The 23015-nt window shown below is 33.6% G+C and overlaps 1 protein-coding gene across 2 annotated transcripts; it reads left to right on the forward strand.

Annotated features, from left to right (window-relative positions):
- Positions 1-7308: 7308 nt before the first annotated feature.
- LOC115714758 (uncharacterized) lies at positions 7309-19047 on the forward strand. 2 transcript variants are annotated; one of them, XM_030643514.2, is made up of 8 exons: positions 7309-7536; positions 7647-7994; positions 8390-8422; positions 9109-9207; positions 9766-9886; positions 17869-18172; positions 18291-18345; positions 18611-19047. In XM_030643514.2, exons 2-8 carry the CDS (start codon positions 7851-7853, stop codon positions 18683-18685), a joined length of 831 nt encoding a protein of 276 aa, XP_030499374.2. In that variant the 5' UTR covers positions 7309-7536; positions 7647-7850; the 3' UTR covers positions 18686-19047. The 2 variants fall into 2 exon arrangements, with proteins under 2 accessions (XP_030499374.2, XP_060970114.1); XM_061114131.1 differs by having other exon boundaries at positions 7310-7536; positions 7615-7994.
- Positions 19048-23015: the final 3968 nt, after the last annotated feature.

Consider the following 23015-nt stretch of genomic DNA (forward strand, 5'->3'; position numbering starts at 1 on the left):
AATTCGGAATTTTTCCCCTCTTTTTTTTTGAAAAATGCACTGTACAAACGACATGTCGTTTTTTGCAAAACGCAAAACGACAAGTCGTTTTACAAACTAAATGGCTGATCTCAAAAATGAAAAACGACATGTCGTTTTCCATGGGGGAAAAAACGACAGCAGCCACAATCCTGAAAAACGACACATCGTTTTGCAAAAAGGAAAAACGAACCAGCTGGTATCACTGATACTAGCACTGCTGCTGAGATTGCACTGCGTGAAAAGTGGGAGCAATCTAATCGTCTTTGTATCATGTTCATTATGTCCAGGATTCCTTTGGGAATGCGTGGATCGGTGGAGCCACATGAGAAGGTTAGAGATTTTATCAAAGTTATGGATGAGCAGTTTGACACTGCGCCACATTAATTGTCAGAATATTTTGACAATTAATTCAGGAAATCAAATCGGGTAATGAATATAGAAATCTAACCATATATAGAATATTACATAATTAATTTTGTCCAGATTCAATGAATATAAAATATTCATTTATCAGAAAATTAATTATTTATTTTATTTCCTTAAATAGAAAATCATTTCCTTATATAGAAACTTTATTTCCACATATAAAATATTCTTATATAGACCGCTAATTATATATATATATATATTTTTTTTTTATCTGGACTCTTGAATTGGGCTAGATTAATATTATGTTAGTGCTATATAAATAAATTTTTAAATATATGGCCAAAATTTTACCATGAACTTTCTGGCAATTTCATCCCATGTAGTTATAAAATCTAGTTGCAAAGATTGCAACCAACTTTTTGCTTTATCCCTTAAAGAGAAAGGAAAGAGACGTAGTTTTATAGCGTCATCAATAAGACCATTCATCTTCATAGTAGCACATACTTCTAGAAATATGGCTAGATGGATATTGGGATCTTTAGTAGCCAACCCACCAAACTGATTCTGTTGTACCATATTGATTAAAGCAGGCTTCAATTCAAAATTATTAGGAGCAATGACTGGATTAGCAATACCAGTCAGATTTTTATTCACCACAGGTAAGCAATAATCACGAACAGCCCTTGGTTGTGCATCAGCTGCAGCAGGTGCTGATTGGTTGTTATTAAGACCATTGCTGTTATTATTGTTAATGGCTGCCATGGTGAAATCTAACTTTTTCTTCGCTTTCGATTGCTTCAGAGTTCTTTCAATCTCAGGATTCAACAATGTAAGTGGTGTGGCACTTCGATTTCTTCGCATGAACTGAACAACAAAGCAACAAACATAATAAGAAATAAAATAAAATCTAATTTAAAGCAAAAACTTTTAGTAATAATATTAGCAATAATTTAAGAATTTTCAATCCCCGAAAACAACGCCAAAAACTTGATACACAATTTTTGCTGTAAGCGTACAACGTTGTTTTAGTAAAATTTTAATACTAAAAAAGTTGTTGAACCCACAGTGATTGATTATTAAATTTTACTAATTATTATACTTGTTAATTTTATACTTTAATTAGATAACCCAAAGTAAATTATAATTAAGAATCAAATAATAAAATAAATGGAAAAAGAAACAGACAAACAACTATTTTTAACTAAAAATAAAAAACCTAGAGCATTGATTACCCTATTTCAAACTATGAATCACAATTTGCCGATTATCCCAATTTATCCTATAATTTGTAGTTTCAAGAATCCTAATGTAATTTATTAACCTCTCTCAAGTGATGATAGATTTAACTTAAATTAATTAACAAGATGTCTCTATTCAATGTTAATCAATTAAGCACTCATAAAGCAATATGATTCTCTTCAAATGAAACTCACAGAATTAGTAGAATCTCTCAATCTCACACTTTTCCTATGTCATGCCTTTCTAAGTTCAATTTTAGATTACCTCCCTCAAGTGTAAAATCTAAAATCTCTACACTAATTAATGGTGATCAAGCATTAAGAAGATGATAATTAACACAGAATTGCATAAACAAATAGCAAGAACAAATATAGAAATAATCTAAAAACTTAAATTCATAATCTAAAATAGTTCTATCAATGCTCTAGAATGAGTGTTTAGTTCATAATCACAAACATAATAACCACGATAATCATGTTCATAATTAAATAAATAATCAAAAGAATAAAGAAGAAGAAGAAGAAAAGAACTCTAATGATGAAAGTTGATGATGATCGATTTGAATCTCTTCTCTCTTGCTTTTCAATGTGTTTTCTAATCTCAAAGTTGCTTGTTTTTATCTCTCCAGTCGTCCCTAAATTTGATTTACCTCCTTCTTTATATAGGCCTAGAAAAGATAGATGAATTCCATTAGAATTAAGATTTTTTTTCATAAAAAAGATAAGTGTTGCGCTATAGCGCAGAAGACCCGGGGCTGTAGCGCCATGTGGTACTTCTCGAGGCTTTGTTTTAGCAATTTTTTTTTTCAGAATCGGTGCTATAGCGTAGCATTTTGGGCGCTATAGCGCCACATGCCATTTTTCATTGCTATTTTACTGCTTCGACATTGCTCAATAAATCATGCATAACTTTCGCGTTCGGACTCCAAATCAGATGATTTAACATGTTTTGGAAAGCTGGAAACAATTTCTATCATTTTGGATTTCATAAGCTCTTCAAGAAAAGGATGAAATCATTGTCAAAAATAGGTTCAAAGATCTCAATCTATCATAAAATTGTCTTTTTAGCACAGACCTACATACTTGGAAAAAACACATCAAATCTATACAAAAATAAATACTAATCCATCTAATAATTGACTAAGGATGAGTGAAGAAATGTGCACTCATCAATTAACGATTCACATCTTGCATAAAACATCCATCCATTCATAATATATCAACATATATATATATAAATGCATAGTCACCCAACATTGTATTTAATTTATATAATTATGGAGATGGTTTTGATACCATTTATTGGTTATTATGGTCCATATCAAAGTAGAATGTAGAAGCGGTGGTTATAAAAATATTTTAGATGAATCTAATATGAACCATAATCCCTAAGATTTCAACATGATTACATAAATTAAATCTAAACTATGAGAAAAACAATTCTACCTTTTGATGCCTAACAGGGTATTCTCAATTCTTTTCGTATATATTATCAAGCATCCAATCCAAAAGCCATATGAACTTGATGAAGACTTCATACTAAGATCTTCCAAATCAACCTCAACACTTAGGATAAGATTGGGCTTATAAGATTAATATGATGATTGAATTTTCTGTTATAGTGTGTATTTAACTCATGAGACAATGTGACTTGAGATGAGAGATAACACCAATCTCTAGAGAGAGAGAGATGCGTGAGGTAGAAATAGAGCGAAAGATAATGTTCGTGCGACTCTTTTTAGGGTTTTAGGAAAGTTCTTTCGTTTAATTTTCTTTCTAAGTTATATCATATATAATGACCCTAAAAAAGTTGTTTATTCGTATTATATTATGTATATATCATGTATACATAAGTCTTTAAATTAATCTAATAAAATAAATATATATTATTTAGGGTTGTACATAAACTTTTGTAAACCATCCAACCCGAATATTCTGCCCAAACTAAACCGAGATAAGTCGACGAAAAATGCAAATAAAAAAATCTAACAAAAATATAAACAGCTCAATCTTTATATTAGGCAGGTTAAAAATAATGCCAATACACCCAATCAACCCGAACTAATCCAACCAACCCGATTAAGAGGTTTTATATATAAATATATATTTTTATTATATATATTTATATATCATATAATTTATATGACTATTTAAAAAATATAAAGTTTAAACTAATATGTTTTTTTTATGGTGATTGATTTGAACTTGGGATTCAATCTATATATATTTGTCTCATTATTACAATCAACTAAAATATAATAATTGAATGTAAAAATAAAAAATTATAAAAAAATATATTAATGGTCGATTTGGACGAGTTAACTCAACCAATCCAATCAATTTCATTGGGCGGGTTACTATTTTATTTTACTTAATTAAATGGATTGCACTTAGATTTTGTAATCTAATCTTTAAATTGGGTTGAATAAAGTGTAGCATAAACCGATCAAACCAACCGACGTACACCTCTACTATTATTATTCTTTATTTGAAATTTAAATTCAAATATAATAATATCTATAACTGATTTCAATTATATCTTTATTTTAATAACTTTTTTAAATTTTAAATATCTTATCCAATAAAATATCTAATTAAATAATTAAAAAGATAATTATTATTTATTTTAATTTATTTTATTAAATAATAAAATAACTTAAATAAATTCATGGGCTTTTATATGTCAACCTACACATGTGGGTTATAGCACTACACGTGTAGGCCATGTTTTAAAACTCAAAATTAATTTCTCAATTTTGTCTTAACTAAAATTTATTATTTATTTTACAATAAATAATAATTGATTAATTCTCATTAATCTTTTTTACTAAGATTAATTAAATATTATTTTAGACTAAAATAATACATTTCTATCATAATATTATTCAATAATAATATTATATTTAACTAATCAATACAATTTTATCAAATAAAACTAAATAGTGAAATTTTGTTTTAATTACTTAATTCATAATTGATATAATTCTACAAAATAATAATTTATACACAATTACTATTTTGTCCTCAAGAATTATTTCTCATAGAAATTAATTCTTTCTCAATTCATTCTTCAAATCAAACTTTTTCTTGTACAATGTTGCATTGAGGTGATTTGGGGGCCATAAACCTATATTTTGAAACTCCAATAAACACTTAATTATTACTGAACTCTTCAATAAAATAATTAATCTTATTAATTCTATTATTACTCCACTATTAATGGCACTCGTTGACAATATAAAATTATATTGATAGAATTCTTACTTGTAGTTTGTTCTCTAATTATTAGTTCATAATTATAGCTAGTCAAAATTACCGTTTTTACCCTTCTAATTATCTCTTGAATTCCTTATGTACCATTAGTTTAATGTGAACAGTTAATCTATAATCTCATTATAGAATTGGATTCAACTGTTAGCACTCTCAGAATTGACACTATAAGAGAACTAATATTCGATCCTTTCGGAAAGCTTGGATTCCATTATTGTATTAGTATGTTCCCAGTCACTTATGTTATTAAGTTCTCAAAATAGAAGTTGTAAGAATTATCTTTTTTGAGAAACTTTAACGAGTGAATCAAAGAACTTAATGAATAACTCTTTTATGATAAACGACACATTGATAAAAGATATTAGTTCATATCTCCAATCATACATAATTAAATTATACAGAATACTTTTACTAAATATCTATCCACATATGTGATCCGAATTAAAATTACACGCACTAAAGTATATCGCTTAGTAAATCATACTTGGTAATTCCATATTAAAGATTCCATACTTTAATACACTATCAATTTGTTTAATTTATATTGTATCATCTTTATTCTCTTGTACTTCCCACTCTATATAAATATGGAATTTTCATATATTTATTAATTATATTTCTATAATTAACATATTTATTTATTTTATACTTGTATTTCATATATTCTCTAATATATTATCCATTAAATACTTGCTTTTAGGACATAAACTCTAACATATGGATGGTTCTAGGTTGGACATAGACCTCATTTCAGATCTTTTTTAGGTGAGAGATCAAAGTTTGATTACTAGCATTCATTTGCATGTTGCTCAAGTGGTTGATCATTTAGTGTGGTCAAAGGAAGCTTCAGGTACTTATGTTGTTAATAGCGCCTACAATTTACAACAGCAGCTGCAAGGCAGGTGGTTTGAGGAGAATGAGGCTTCCTCCTTGCATAAGATGTGGAGTTTGAAGCTCCCACCAAAAATAAAAAATATGTTATGGTGTGCAGCGTCAGGATGTCTTCCAACCATGGTACAATTGCGATCCAAACATATGGAGGTTAGTCCTTTATGATCGGTCTCTCGTGATTATGAGAAAATAATTTTACACTACCTAGTCATGTGTGAGGCAGTAAAAACATGCTGGAGCAGGGTTGGAATAGGTACCGCTGCATCACCTTCTGAAACTTTTTTTAGTGGTGTATTGTTGCATTTCAATGAATAGATAAGAAGAGAAAGTATCTTTTGACAACTGTATGTTGGGCTATGTGGGGTGTACGAAATGACTTGGTTTGGAATTGTAAATTAGCGAGGGCTAAAAGTATTTTGTCTTTGCAAAATGTTACCTTCGATGGAAGAATGCTCAGAAATCTGAAATAGATTCATCACAGTCTGATTTTCAGGCGGGTGATGGAAGTGAGCATTGAACTCTGCCACAACAAAATAGTATCAGGGTCGATGTAGATGCAATATTATTTAATGGTGGTCAAAGTTATGGGTTGGGTATAGTTGCCCGTAATTCAAGTGGCTTTTCATATAGAAGGTTGCACATTTTTTTCATTTGGTACCGTTGACCCAGAACTTGCCGAGGCAATGGACGTTGAGGAGACCCTTAGTTGGATTAAGGAACAAGAATGGCAATGTGTAATAGTGGAGACTGATTGTCTTGGCTTGGTGTATGCATTACGAAACTCTATTAATATGAATTTTTTTGTTTGGTTTTGTCATTTATTGTAAAAGTTTGCTTGCTAGTTTGAGAAATATTTCTATTTATTGTTTTAAACGATTAGCTAATATATTGAATCATAAATTTACTAAAGTTGCTATTAGTATTATGAGATTGATGGTTAAATAAAGATTGTTTGGTAAAAGAGATTGATAATTAAATAAAGTTTAATTTTTCATTAAAAAATTGTTAAATAATAATATTTTTTTATTTTTACATTTCAAAATAGTTTTTTTTTTTATGTATTTTTACGAAATTCTACATAGATTCTCCTATTGCAACTAGCGCTGCAACCTAAATTGGAACAAAAAATCGTATAGAAACCCTTATTTCAACTAGCGCTGCAACCACTTTAGAAACTCAAACTGTAAATTTAAAAAATAAAGTTAAAAAAATAGTATATGTAGTAATTCCCTTAATAAAAAATAGAGTTTTGATATGGAGTGCATTAATTTCTATTTTTAAAATACATTACAAAAATTGTTTTTCTCTCAACAAAAAAATACATTACAAAAATTTTACTTTTAATATTTTACAATGTATTTTTATATTACACCATATATCAATTTTCTTAAATACATTATTAATATCTCATTATTTTTTTGTGATTTTAATATATTTTATTTATTTTAAATATATAATATTAATATATAGTACAAAAATAATTATTAAAATTTAAAATAATTAATAAAATAAATTTTAGAAAAAACAATTAATCATCTAATTAGAGAGCTCTAGGGAGAATGATATAAATTACGGGATTTAATGATGACGGCGGTGGTTCTCGTCGGAGGTGTTCGACGATGACGGTGAGAGGGTTTAGCTTCAAGTCAGAGATCGGCGTTGACGGTGGCCGGTAACTCTGAAGAGAGTTGTACTGTGAGTGAGGGCTGAAACAAAGTGAAAAACGTGAGGGTGTACGGGGTTAAAGGTAAGGTTTTTTAAATTTGTTCCTTTTGTTAAATTTTTTGAAATAAGGACATTTGTTTGAATCATGTCAAAATTTAAGGCTATTCTCGTTCTGGCTGCCTGCTTGCCCAGATTTAGGCCCAAGTGTCATCCTACCTTCGGCGCCTTTCCTTTCTCACGGTCGCATCTGTGGTCTTAGAACGCCCACACTCTCTCTCTCTATTCCCCTAATCCTTTCCGCTGAAGTCCCCTAATTTCATGGAGTATTTTTAGAAGAATATTATAAAAGGTATATATATATATCACACTGTTACTTCTTTCAAAATTTTGCTCAATATGGCGATGCCCAGATGGCGCAACGTCTTGCTTTTGAAGAATTCATTGATTTCATCATCATCACCGTCATCTACGATAACCTATCGGGCCTCGTTCCATTCTACTCCAGTTTCATGTGAAAAATGGAAGAACAAATGGAATTCCGTAAGTTGTTTTCCCTTCCCTCTTCCTACAATTTGATCTTAAGTTTTAGCAATCAGATGTATTTTATGACCAGTTCGTTGTTTTATTGCTGTACCTGTACAGATTATGTTCCGTTTTTGACATTCTGTTCTCCTGATGGTTACATTATCTGTAAATGCTTATTTGAATTTTAGGACAGCACTGTTTACTTTTGGTTAAAGTTTTGCATTTGGTATTTTCTGTATTTAGTTAAGAAATAATCTAGTAGGACATGTTTTGTGCATAGTCATTGCATTGGTGCTTTGTGTTATAACCGTCTTTCAGCTATATTCACTATTAAGGGAATTTTCTTTTCCATATTCATTAGTTATATGGTTCCTTCTGTCAATTCTTAATCTGTTTTTCTTCGTTTGCAGCATGATGTAGAAGGAGGTCAACAACCATCAAAGGTATTGAAGAGCTTTTCTATTCCATTTACAGTTTGTTGTGTGGTAAATACGTGACAATGTAAACTAATAAATCACTGAAAGGCTGCTGTCCCCTTTAAAATGTGGTATTTGGAGTTTCTATTATAAAGTTCTTTTTCTCGTCTTCTACGTAATTGGGGTTGTTGAAAAACTGGAAAGAGAAACCTTACTACTGAATTGATTTTTGTATTGCGACTTCAAAGTTCATACTTATCTGATATAAAATGGGTTTGTAACTAGACTTAGAATTGGCTCCTCGTATTTTCGCTCTTCAAATAAGTGAGGTCATGTATCCAAAGGGGTATGGTCAGGCATTGAGTTTCCCCCCCAAGGTCTGAGGTTCGACTTTAATCTGGGTACCTACTTAGCAGTTGCTATTGTTTCTTGGTTCTCAAATATTGTAGGGTTAGGCGGGGATCCTAGTAAGTGAGATCAGGTGATAAATATTGCCTTTATTTGGTTCATGGTTGAATTAGAATGTTTGGCTGATTATTTACCGTAATTACCATTCTGTAGTGGAATGGAAAAAGACACTATGCCATAAGTATTTGGTTGCATACATATGTGTAGCTTGACACCTTAACAGTTTATACCATGTATCTGCATGATTTTAGTTTGGCTTCCCTTTTATATTGTTGTATTTCTCACTACGGAAATATTGAATTCAGAATTATATCAGATATGCAACACGTCAAAAGCGAGCTGATGCTAAGAAAGCATTGAAAGATCTTCTGAACAAAAGCGGGGCCTCTAAATTTTCATTTCAGGTGAACTATTTGCAGTTTTTTCCGTTACTAAACTCCATTCCATTACATGTCATATGTAAACTTTTATTATGAAGTTTGCTGTTTCTGCAATTTATTTTTGCATTATTAATTTTCACGTTTTTGAGTGGGGGATTCTTATTTACACAGCAAAAAAATTATAAATACACCCCTTTTTTTAGAAAACTTAATGACATATTTATCCTTATGCAAAAAGAATAAAATACACAATTTTAAATATTAATTCTATTTATAAACTTTAAGTTTAGTAAATACACCCACTTGAATTAAGCATCTTTAAGTCCTAAAAATTAGTCTATAACTCACTGATACATTATATGAGATCGAGAAGAAAATAGAAGATTAGTCCAATATATGTTGAATATACTTGGAGTGTACTTTCATTTCAATGATGACCCACTTTTGTGAATAGATAAAGGTGGGCGTATCTATAAAATCTAATATTTTAGGAGATAAATGGGGTGTACTTGTACATTTTTGGGATGCAAATATAAGTCCCCTCATGAGTATTGATAAGTGCTTGTTTCCACTCTTACCTAGGATGATGACCCAATGTGGAGACCTGGTGCACAAGTAGATAAATCAGATAACTCTCGAAAGAAACATAAGCCAAAGTATTCAGCTAAGCATTCTTATAAAGCTCAACAGAAGAAAACTAAAGGTGATTTTTTATAATTTTATTGAAGCATTATATAAATAATAATATAATCCTTTATTTCCTTATTTATTTAAATGTAACTCGAATTAAGGGTGAAGAAAACCATTATATCACTATCACACCAAAAGTATCTCAGTGGAAAACTTGAAAAACTTGCTTGTGCATGTTGTGATTACTGCAAAACTGTTCTGTGTAATCAGTTTCTTATTCTGTATATTACACCACATATTATGGCAGACTTCTAATTTTAAATATTCTTTATGAACATTGCTATAGATGAATTAATGTAATAGAGAATTTTAGTGTGGATCAACTTTATATAATTCATGGTTCATGTTGGCTGGGTGCCATTGTACAAAAATGAAAAAAAAATCATTCCCCAGCGGGAAGTAAATGGCTGTTCGTATTTTTTTCTTGCTCTAATGTTTGCTTACTATGTGTAAACAAAATGTAACTGAAGTTGCTCAATTGTCCCACTCTAATGCATTGATTTAAACAGATAACAGCATACAGTAGCCATTTGGGGCTAGCTCAAGTGGTGAGCAGCTGGGTATATGAATGTATAGGGGAAGGGTTCAAATGAAAAAGAAAGAAGCATACTGTACCATATTAAAATTACCTAATAGAACTTATGATAATGTCTTTTTTCATTTGTTGGAAAGTATGGAAACCAAGTATATGTCAATATGATACTCTTGGAAGATTAAGATGTTTAGATGTGCTTTTTATGAAATCTAATGGATGTCTATCATGTAAATGTGTACATTTTGACTTGGGGCTAGCTCACAACTAATTGGATGAGGAAGTGTGTGTGTTGTGGAGTCAAAGTCTCCAAGTATGTATTAGTACCACCATGGTTTGTGCATCAAAAACATGATTATGTATTACCAAAACTTTATTGATATATAACATTTCAATAGATTGAGAGTTTCGTTTTCTACGATCAAAGTGATGTTATTCTCATTTTGGGGTTTGGAAAATAGCATTTTCACAGAATCGTACAATCCTAGAAACATGATAGGCCCCACCTCTCACATTTGTTTACTCAAGGCGAGCCAAGGGAGGGCGTTCAACTAAGGGTAGTGATGTGGCATGTTAGTTATTTGAGCTCTATTAGGGTGTGGGGAAGAGTGCATGTAGTATAGGACTATAGTGCACCTTAGTTAATGTAGTTAGTGTGTGTTGGAATTAGGGGATCATTTGTCTAAGTTTTTGCTATTTTTCTTGTAAGGAGAGGCCAAGCTCAAGAATCTCTTCTTCATCTCGCCTTACTAATTGTTGTAGGAATACCCTATCAATTGGTATTAGAGACATCGATTCCTTCATGGGCCCAAAGAAAGAAGTTATCGAAGCTATCGATGATCATATTGATGGATTCCAATCTGTTTTCCTAGGAGTTGGGTAACATATGAACTGAGATGGGAGAGATGCGATTCGATTTGGCTAAGTGCATGGAACTGATGTCGGGGCAGTTGGCGTTGCTCTTGCAAGCTTCCACACAGTCAACATTGGAGGTGGAGGCGTCGTGGACACCTCCTCCAATTGCGTCAGACTCATGATCTGCTTTGCACTGCCAAATGCAGATTGGAGACTTGTAGCAATACCCAGAATCGATTTTCAATCGCAACCACAGTCCTTCGAGAATGGAGCTGCCATTCTTCACGGGTGATAATCCAGAGGATTAGGTATTTTTTGTTGAGTCGCCTCACTGAAAGCTCATATGTTTGAGGCTGTTGTCATTGGGCTGGATGGGGATGCATTGACATAGTTTCAATGGGAGAATCAACGGAGATCGATCACGTCATGGGTTGCTTAGAAGCATTTGTTGCTATTGCGATTATGAGCCATTCCAGTTGGTCCATAATGGAGGAGTTGCTCTCAGTGACTTAAGACACCATAGTGAAGAACTATAGAATCAAGTGGGAATCTCTGGCTTCTCATGTTGTATGGGTACCAGAGCACATACTAGAGGGAAGTTTAGTTAAAGGCCTCAAAGAAGAGATTAGGAGTGCTTTGCATATCCTCCAACCAGCGGGCTTGCCCCAAATGATGAACCCCACCCAAAGGGTGGAGGAAAGTCATCAATTATTGGCCATGACCCATTTCCTAAATCACCAAACCATAAACTGTCCCAAGCCCAATTCTATTCCTAAGAATTCTTTCACCTCGTTCTCAACAATAAGCTTGACACCATACTTGTTCACCATAGTTTCTTCATCTTCCACACGACCTTCTCCTAATAGTGGCAAACCAGTTCTAGCCACTACTACACCAATGACGAAGTGAATGTCAAGGAAGAATACCAAGGTAAACGAGCAAGGGGTGTTTGTTTTAAGGGTGATAAGAAATATCACAGGGGCCATGTTTGTGAGTAAAAAACTTTGTAGGTAATACTTGTGATGGATGATGAGGGCTTGATTCATATAGGTACTCCACCAACTTCTCTAGATTCTTCAATTGAAGTGGGTATTGAGGAAACATTGGCTACTCTGTTTTTGAATTCAATGGTTGGGCTGAATTTGGCTAACACCATGAAACTTGTTGGTAAGATTGGTGATCAGGTGGTAATGGTGTTGATGGATAGTGGAGCTACTCATAATTTCATTTCTATTCTATGGAACTTGTTAATGCTGCCAAGTTGCAAAATACTGCCACTTCTTATTGTGAAATTTTATTTGGTACTGAGTTAAAGTATGTACGAAAGGTATATGCGCTCAAGTGGAATTTGACATAAGGGTGGTTCAAGGTCTTACTGATTTTCTTCCTCTGGAGTTGTGTGGTGTTGGTTTGGTTTTCGGTATTAGATGATTGGAAACTTTTTTGCAGGGGGATTGGAGTCTTTGTAACTTACAACATCGCTGCAATCTATGCTTCGAACAGTGGAGCAAGAAGGGTATGGGTATTGGGTGGAGCTGAATGCCTTATTGTTGCAACGACAAGCTTTTGACAGTCATCCATGCGAGGAGATTTTGAATTTATTGCTCCATTGTGACTCTATGCTTGAAATGCCCCTTGGTTCACCGCCATCACAAACCCGTGAGCACATTCTTATCCTTAGAGAAGGGTTTGTAACTCTTTTAGTTCGATCTTACTGCTATGCTCAGATTTAGAAAGATAAGATCGAAAGGTTGGTCATAGAGATGTTGCAGGTGGCATTATTTGCCAAAGTACAAGTCCTTTCTCTAGACTGGTTCGTTTGGTGAAAAAAAATGGTAGTTAGGCAATTTCGTGTGGACTATTAAGCTTTGGATAAGGAATCAATGGCGAACTAGTTTCCCCTTCAAGTTATGAATTAGTTGTTGGGAGAATTGCATGGTGCTATGGTATTTATAAAGCTGGACTTGAAATTAGGTTACCATCAGATTTAAGTCGCTGCCCAAGATGTGGAGAAAGTAGCTTTTCGAACTTATGAGTCATTACGACTTCCTACTAATGCTCTTTGCCTTGGTCTTACTAATGCGCTAGCTACATTTCAAGCACTTATGGATGAGGTATTTTGAGATTTTTTTTACGTAAAGGCCCATTTGGCACGCATGATTCGATTGGATTAGACTGTATAATTTGTCCAGTCTTATATTTGGTCAGGCTGGAGATCTGGATAACTTATCTAGTTAATCCCCCTTGTCTAGGATTATTTATCCCATCGAGCAGTGTGAGAAATAATCCCATGCATGTGATTTTTTTAATCATTTCTTTAATTTTTAATTTTTTAAATATATTTTAAATTTAAAAGGAATTTAAATGAAATAATTTACAATTTTTTTTTAGCTTTTGTTTAATAAAAAACTTATTTATTAAACAATACACTCAATTGATTATAGGAGAAACAATATAATACTATAAAATTATATATTCTCCTTAAATTATTAAAAATATAATACTACAATTTTATATTCTCTTTAAATTATCAAAAATATTTATATCTAAGTTTTACAAAAATAATATTTGTGATAAATTAAATGATTAATTTTAATTGTTATTTAACACAATTAATTTTTTATTATTTAAACATTTTTATTATATGAAACCATGATAAATTATTTTAGGGATAATACAAAAATGTTCCTTACATACATATTTAACTATATTATGATTTATTCTCTTTTTTTTTTTTTAAAAAAAATATATTATTATTATTATTTTGAGGAAAAGCGCTATATATTAAATTAAAGGTAAAAACCAAGAGATCCATGCAAGAGTTCACTAGACCCACTGGTCATTACATCAAACAATCAACTGGAATTTATTACTTTTTTTAAAGGTTTATTATTATATTTTATGATTCAATTGTTTTAATTATTTAGATTTAAATTTTTATTCATTTATCATTAAAATATATTTTAATTTGACTCGTTTATTTATTTTTTAAATAGTCCGGTTTATTCTTAAATCAAACAAAGAATTACTTTTAGCATAATTCTATCCAATCTAGTCTAATCCTGAGTTCCAAACAGGCGCCAAGTGCATGTTAGTCTGCTTTGACGATGTCTTGATTTATAGTTCCACCATGGAATTGCATCGAGAACATTTGACAGCAGTATTTGATTGCCTACAGCAGCATGAGCTTTATGCTAATAGAAAAAAGTGCTTATTAGCTCAAGTGAATGTCGAACATTTGGGCCATATCATTTTTGCTGAAGGGGTATCTGCCGACCCTGCCATGGCCGAGTGGCCTTTACCACCATGATCATTGAGGGAGCTCCGAGGATTTTTGGGTCTTACGGGGTATTACCACAACAAGTTCATCAAAGGCTATGTGTAGATGGCACGACCATTGACGGATCAGTTACGCAAATATGCCTTTGGGTGGACATTAGAAGCACAAGAAACCTTTGAGCAACTAGAACAAGCGATGTGTTCGGTACCTGTGTTGGCCCTCCCAGATTTTTCACAGCCTTTCCTGTTGGAGGCTGATACTTAAGGCACTAGTTTGGGGGCTGTGTTGATGCAGCAACAATGCCCAATTGCATATTTCAGCCCAGTCTTGTCCCCTTGGTCACATACCAAGTCTGTTTATGGGCGAGAACTTATGGCCATTGTGCGTGCAATTCAAAAATGGCATCTTACTTACTTGGATGTAGATTATCATTGTGTTTCGATCTGCGGTGTTTGAAGTTCTTATTAGAGCAGCAGCTGGTTGATTTGGATCATCAAAAATTGCTAAGCTGTTAGGGTATGATTTTAGCATCCAATATTCTCCGGGATTGGAGAACAAGGCAGTTGATGCTTTGTCACGTGTTTACCATGAAGCTTCATTTAGTGCTTTTTCGGTGCCTACTATCATTTGGATTCCAGATTTACGAAATCATGTGGCTGCTGATCTGTACCTCTTTGAGATCGTAAGGGAGCTTCAAATAGGTCAGTTGAGCTCGGGGTACACCTACAATCAAGGGTGCCTAAAGTTTTGAGGCCAGTTTGTCCTTCCATTTTCTTCTCCGATTATTCCCTTATTTCTCCAAGAATATCATTGCATTAATGTCGGGGGAGACTCGGGAGTGTTTCAAACGTTCCAATGGCTGGTTGGGGATTTGTATTGGAAAGGTATGAGAAAGGATATTCAAAAATTTTTGGCTGGTTGTGCGATTTGTGAGCAAAGTAAGTACACGGCTCAATCTCTTGCTGGCCTTTTGCAGACACTTCTGATTCCAAACTGAGTTTGGGAAGACATTTCTATGGGTTTCATTGAAGAACTCCCTAAATCCAATGGTTTTGGCTCTATATTTGTGGTGGTGGTGGTGGATCGTTTGACTAAGTATTGCTATTTTGTTAATCTTTCTCACCCTTATTCAGCAACTACAGTGGCAGCGGCTTTCGTTAGGAAGGTGGATAAGTTACATGGTTTCCCTTGCTCTATTGTATCAGACCGTGACAAAATCTTTCTTAGTTTCTTTTGGGAAGAAGGGTTTTTCGTTTGCAAAGAACATTGCTTCAGCGAAGCACCTCTTATCATCCTCAATCCGCTGGCCAAACGGAAGTGGTGAATACTCTTGAGACATATCTCCGCTGTTTTGTAAGTGTCAAACCAACTCAGTGGGCAAATGGTAGGCCTTAGGACATTAAATAAAAAGGGCATAAGTGTAATTGTAATTAAGATTGAATGGTGAAGGAAAAGGTGTGAAGAATTTGAGTTTATTTTGTAACTGATTTGGGAGAGAACCAGGCTCTCGAAATCCTGGGAATCAATGAAAGGCATTCTAGCATTTTTATCCAAACACTACTGCCCTCTCTCTATTTTCTGCTATTGACTAATCTTGATAGGTTGTTCCTATCAGCAAAGTGGCTTCCTTGGGCTGAATATTGGTATAATACCTCCCATCACTCTTTGGTTTGGATGACACCATTCAAGGCTCTTTATCATCACGATCCTCCATTAGTTCGTTTTGAACCACAAAGCACCATTGTTTTAGCTGTGGAACTAAGTGAATCTTCAAAGGGCCCAACAAAAGATGAAGGTTCAGGCTGATGAAAGAGAAGGGATGTACATTTTGAGGTAGGTGATTTGGTTTGTGTGCTGCTACAAACCTATCGCCAATGCTCAGTGGCTAAGTGTAAAAATGAGAAGTTAGGTTCGTGTTTCTTTGGGTCATTTCCATTTTCCACTGTCCTACCTGATACACCTAGTTTTTCATGTGTTGGTCTTAAGACCAGCTTTGGGACCTCAGCAGGTGGCCACTGCCTTACGAAAGGATTTATCAGCAGAGCTTGAGTTTGAACCAAAGAAGCTGCTCATTATACACCCTGGCACGCAGAAAGTGCAGCGACAAGCGTTAATTTAGTGGTGTAGCCTGCCTGAATTTTAAGCGACTTGGGAGGACTTCAGGACCTTTCATGAGTACTTCCTCATTTCCACCTTGAGGACAAGGTGCGTCTTTTGCTGGGGGTAATAATAGGCCACCTCTCAGTTTGTTTACTCATGGAGAGCCAAGGGAGGGGGTTCAACTAAGGGCAGAGATGTGGCAGGTTAGTTATTTGAGTTGTATTAGGGATAGGGGTTGGGGGAGAGTGCAGCTGGAAGCCTGGTATAATGCACCTTAGTTAATATAATAGTTTGTTGGAATTAGCGGAACATTTTGATAAGTTCTTTCTTGGATAAAATTAAAACCTTTGTAATTACACAATAGGATAGCTGAAATTCTTGCAGAAACTTTATTGAATTGATGGACAAAATTAGAAATCAGAAGCTTTCGAGAGGCTTGTTCTCTCCTATTTCAATCTGTTTGAGAGGATTGGGCTTTCCACAATGAGTCAACTCTTGCCAATTTTTTCCATACCTTTCTAAGAGACCCCTCCCCTTATATACTTTACATTGCCCAAAAATAATTGCCACATCAGCCCCTAAAACTAATACAACTCAGCCACTAATACAAATCAGCTTTTAATTAAAACAAAGAGAGTTAACAACTAAGACTAAAGTCTAGTTTAATCTGGTGGCTTATCACATTTGTCCAAGTTGTGTTTGCTTTTTTCTTGTAAGGAGAGGCCAGGTATCTGAATCTACGGTTTATCAATAGTAATGAGAATTTTTCCCAGAATTCCATCTCCTTGCTGTTTGTTGCAGGGATACCCTATCAAAACATTTTTAACCAATAAAAGATTCATTCGAAGTATTATTACCCATCTTTACGGCAAGCAGTAACAAATTTTGTGACTCGTAACAAAGATCTCAGAAAAATCATTTTCGCAAATGAAAATAAAAAAACACAATAGATTCGTGATTAGCTTGTGTTTTACGGAAAGTGCCTAAAAGAATAGGGGGGGAGTAGAGGACTTTGACGATTAAAGATAATGTCTGATCTGGGATTTGTGAAAGGATACTAAAGAATGCACTTGTTACTTTATTATTGTGAAATGTAAAGATGTAACAGATTTTAGGTTTAGAAACTACAATCAATTTTTTTTAATTATTTTTTTATTTTTTATGGATCACTTGTTTTACACATCACTTGTATCCTAATAAGTTTTCTGGCTGGTTTTTGAATCTTCAGGTAAATTTAGAGGAGAGGGTTTCCATGAGAATTTCAATGAGCACGAGACAGTTTTTCGGGCAACTTTTGGAAACAGATGGTATACTTGGTCTTTTAATTTAAGAAATGAGTCTTTCTTCAGAGATTCAGCATCTGAATTTGAGTGGCAAGAACGGTCAAACGGGAACTATAGAAGTAAAACATTTGGGGGCAGTAGTGACTCTGAGTCTGATGAAGAATCCTTTACTGTAGGATCGTCTTCTGATAGAAGAGTTCTCGGTCTGCCCCTAACTGGCCCTTTGAAATTAGAAGATGTTAAAAAGGCGTAAGTGATTTAGATCTCTTTGTTTACAATAAGAAATCACATACGAGATCAATGTTCTACATCTAATTTCCGCATTCTTACATGGTTTTTGTCCTCTGCATTGACCTTGTCCTGACAGTTTCCGTTTATCTGCTTTAAAATGGCATCCGGATAAGCATCAAGGCCCTTCACAGGTTTGATTCAACTCTATCTTCATTGATTATTCATTATGATCATCTTGATATTGAAGCTACCAACACATGGTAAACTTACTTGGCATTAGAACCAAGTAAATTCGATCGAACTCAACTTCTCTCAGATAATGCAGAGTTCAAGAATAAAGTAGAGAATTACCTTGTATTTGTGAAACCCAAAATCACTTATGATGATCACTCACTTGACTCCATAATTAAGAGTTAGTCTCATGTTATACTTTCCTTCGCAATGCATGTTTTGCAGGCAATGGCTGAAGAGAAATTCAAGCATTGCGCTGACGCATACAAATCTTTGTGCAAGGTGCTATCCCCAGCTTGAAGCAGCTGTAGTTTTGAGCTTAGTAATGGATGGACTTCTAACAAGGTAATGGATGGACTTCTAACAAGGTAATGGATGGACTTCTAACAAAGAAGGCTGGTGCAACTAATTTTATATGTGGTCTTAACAAATCTTCATTCTTTTTACAATAAATAATGAATTATTCATCAGACGGTCGAAATTTCGTCGGATAGTTTAGTTTAGTTTTTATAGAGAAGGAAAGTGTTATCCGCTGAAATCTTTACTGCAAGCTAAACTGTTCAAGTTTATACCTACCACATCATTCACTCTCTCATTAGAGCTTTTCCCTCATATGATTGTAAAGAATTACACAAATAAAGTGTATCTATTTGGAAAGTAAACTTCATTTCATCTTGTAGATATTCTACGTACTTGCATCAATTTCGGTTAAATTTTGTAAAAGTATGCAAACTTCAATATCTTGGCAACACTCCAGTTTGCCTTAAAAGCTATAGAGGCGGAGAAAGATTTAGCTGGGAGTATCCTTTCCTGACTTGGTGAAAGGAAAACTGTATCTGCACTATTTAAGGTGTTCATTAGATCACATTCAATGGACTCAACTAATTCAATCTAATTGTTATTGAATATTAGATTTTGTTATTTGATCCAATCAAATCGAATTGAGTCATTCGATCCAATCCAATCCAATAAAGGTATTAGATTGGATCTGTTCCAACAATTGGATGCATTAACCGGTTTTCTATTGGATTAGATTGGATAGATCTAATTTATTTTAACTACCATTTAAGTTATTTCATTAAAAAGAAAAATATATATGTAAGAAATATAATTTAAAACCTAATAATTTAACATACATTTTTTTAACTTCAATAATCTAACATACATAATAACTTGGTTTAGTCTAAATTAATTTTCATAATAAAATTGCCGAAAAATAAAACTTATTCAATATGATTGATAATTTTATTAGTATTTAGGTAGATGAAAAATAATATTTTAGATTTAGATTTTTTTTTATCTCATGTGTTAAATATATATTAATATATTTTTGAAATAACATATATTAAATATATAAAATTATAAATGTATTTAAAAAATATATAAATATGATTGGATGATAATTGGATTAGTTCGGTTTGGTTATCCATTGGATCAGATCTCCCATCTAATAATCGATCTAATCTGATTGGATTTTTAAAATTTACATCTCATCCAACTATGATTAGATATCTGATTCTATTGGATCGGTCGGTTGTAATTGGATTTAATGACTTTCTGTACACTCCTATGCACTAGTCCCTCCATTTGGAAAGAATCCATTAGCAAAAGCCACCACATCTCCAATGGGAACTTGCTTGGAAGGGCGGTCACGCTCTTTTGCACAAACCTCCGTAGAAAACTCGCCAAAAGTGTCACGACTCAAGATAGTAGAATGATTATCGAGATAACCGTGCTTATGATCCCATACCTTGGAATGAATATAATGCATTTGTCATAACAAATTTTGTGTTTAATGTTCCATAATTCTTCCCAAACGTAAAGAGAACTGAAATCTACTTAGGCAAGTATTCATGGGGGGCTGGCGGGCTGAAGAACCATTTCGCTAGCTCTTTCAGAGTATTTACTGAATTCTTCAAAATAAGTCCAACACGTTTTGGTGGCGTTCTCCTTTTTGGAGGATAATAATTTGTGTGAGCAAAGGATTATGGAAGTGTGTATTTACGGGAGCCTTGGCACTAGGAAAATAGCATAGCTTGTGTATCAACTCTATGAGGCTCCCTTCTTGCAAAATTTTGGTGAAACCCTTCATTTCGTGAGTAATATAAGGCAATATGTCTTGTAACTCAATTTTAGGGCTGAAAAACGTCAAAATTGTGATATGATCATCATACAAACTTAAATTCTTCTTTAAAAGAGATTTTTAATGCAACTTGAATTGAATAAGAATTAAGCAAGTTATGGTTATTTTAATAAAGGGTTGCAAGCAGAGTCCTAGAATTCTTGCTCCTTGCGAGCAATGCCATCTTTTTGGCATAAAAGATGACACTACTTGCTTATACTTGTTTTTTAACACCTTGGGGTGTGTTTTGGATGATTTTTTTGATGGTGATTCGTGTTCTCTTGGTTTTGGGGCTCAAAAACTTGTGGGACCCTAATATGGGAGCAATGCCATCTTTTTAGCCAAAAATATTACAATGCTTGCCTAGAGCATTCCACCACCATTTGGTAGGATTTTACATTTGTTTCATGTGTTTTTGATGTTAGAAAAACACATAACTAACTTCCTCCTTCTCTTTCTCTTTATGGGAGCAGTGGCATATTTTTTTGCCAAAAAGATGGCACTGCTCACCCAAAGTAGTCCATCACCATTTGTTGGTGCTTCTCATTGGTTTTATACTCATTGATGTTAGAAAAATACAATTGGCCAATTTTCCCTTTGTCATTCTTCTTGGGGAACAATGTCATCGTTTTGGTGAAAAAGATGGCATTGCTCCCCTAACACCTTTGAGAGGGTGTTTTTATACAATTCTGACTCATTGTTCAAGTCTTGATTTTCTTGTATCTCAATGAGTCAAGTTTTCATTGAATTTCTCATTGGATTAGGGTTTTTGCTCCAACCCTACTTCGGATTCATGAAACCTTAGGTTCAGAATCATAGAGTGCAAGCATTGCAGTGCTTGCATGGCTTTCTTAGTGTATCATGGGGCACTCAAATAGGGTACCATGTAGTTGTGGGCCGAGTTCTAACCCCATATAATAACAAAATATAATATACATTAATTATATTTTCATTGGATTTTTTTTGTGTTAAATTTGTAACAGTTGGTCATTTTGTGTATTTATTTTCATGATGTTTTGTTCTATTTTATTATTTAGAAATGTTCTTGTTTTAATTATTTAAAACTTTTAGTTACATTACATTGTAATGATGGTAAGTTTATGGAGTCTAAACTTAAATAAAGGATGATATTTATTTTTTACGTATTTTTCTTCATATGTTTAAGTTAATATTAAAATTTAGGTGTGTAATTGGATATCCAATTAAAAAACCGATCCAATCCAATTAGTAATTGGGTAGTATTGGATTGGATTTTGAGGTCTAATTGGATTGGATTGGATGATGATTTTTTGAATCCAATTACTAATTAGATTAGATTGGATGAGGAGAAAAAAATTGGATTGGATCGGATGCCCACCCCTAGTTAAGATGTTCAATTAGAAAGTCACGCTTAACTAATTACTTATTCTTGGAAATTTAGCTAAAATGTTTTGTGCCCTATGTCTTCTACTAAGATTGAAGTGACCTTTCATGCACTTTGGGGATGTGCATCTTACGAATTCCTAATTCAACTAAACATGCGACTGACTTTTTCCTTAGACATTTATGAGGTTCTTCACCTTTTGAATGTATTTGCTATTGCTAATGAGGAATGATAGAAAATTATAATGCTTATGGGGTGAAGTTCGAATAAAATAAAGTAGTGCGTGATATATAATGTTTTAGTGAGTTTGATCTATTTTAAATGGACATTGGATTCTTCACCAATTTTAGCAGTCAATCGTTTGTTGTATTCTTAACATTAAATATTCATTCTCTTGCTTTCTCGTTATCTTAAGTAACCCTCTAGAGTTTTCTTTTCTTTCGGTACTTGTGGCTAGTTTCTTGATTGGTGGTGCCTCGAGATCTTTAGTTTGTAGTTTCTGGTGGGTCTATGATCGAGTGGAGCTTCAACCATCGTTGGTCCATCCACATGGATGCAACGGCGAGTTTTGTATTCCTTTGTTCCATGGGTGCGGTTTGTGGTTGAGGTTTTTAGGTGTTGGGACCATGGTCGTGGTGGTTATGGGTCTTGAATTGGTTGTTTAGTGGTAGTGGATGGTGGTCGTCGGTGGTCTTTTGCCCTTAGTCTGCTTTGCAGCAGTGGTGGTGGTTACCAGTTGGTCTTTTCCTCCTTTGATGGTGAATTGTGGAGCTTTGGTGGTGGTTGTAGCTAGTTGGCATTTGGGTTTTGGATGTGCTACTCTTCCTTTTCTAGATCTTGGTGTTTCTTTTATTGTGTCTCGACTTTAAAGCCAAGGAGCGTAGATGTTGAAGGGAGAATATGGGTTTATCCCAAGGAATGTTCAACCTTTTTCCTGTCTCCTTTACTATTTTGAATCCATGTGGGAGTTCGAGGATGGACTAGTATTTTCAAAAGTCTGTGTCCATGTTCCTTTATCCATGCTTGACAGATTGAGGTTCATTCTTTTCTTTGTTTGAGTTTAGGGGCATGTTTTTTTTGCTTTCTCTATTTAGTTTCCTTGTAATAATGGTGTTTAACATGTAACACCCTGATTTCCCGAGATA

Source organism: Cannabis sativa, chromosome 4, assembly GCF_029168945.1.
Source record: "Cannabis sativa cultivar Pink pepper isolate KNU-18-1 chromosome 4, ASM2916894v1, whole genome shotgun sequence".
Lineage (NCBI taxonomy): Eukaryota > Viridiplantae > Streptophyta > Magnoliopsida > Rosales > Cannabaceae > Cannabis > Cannabis sativa.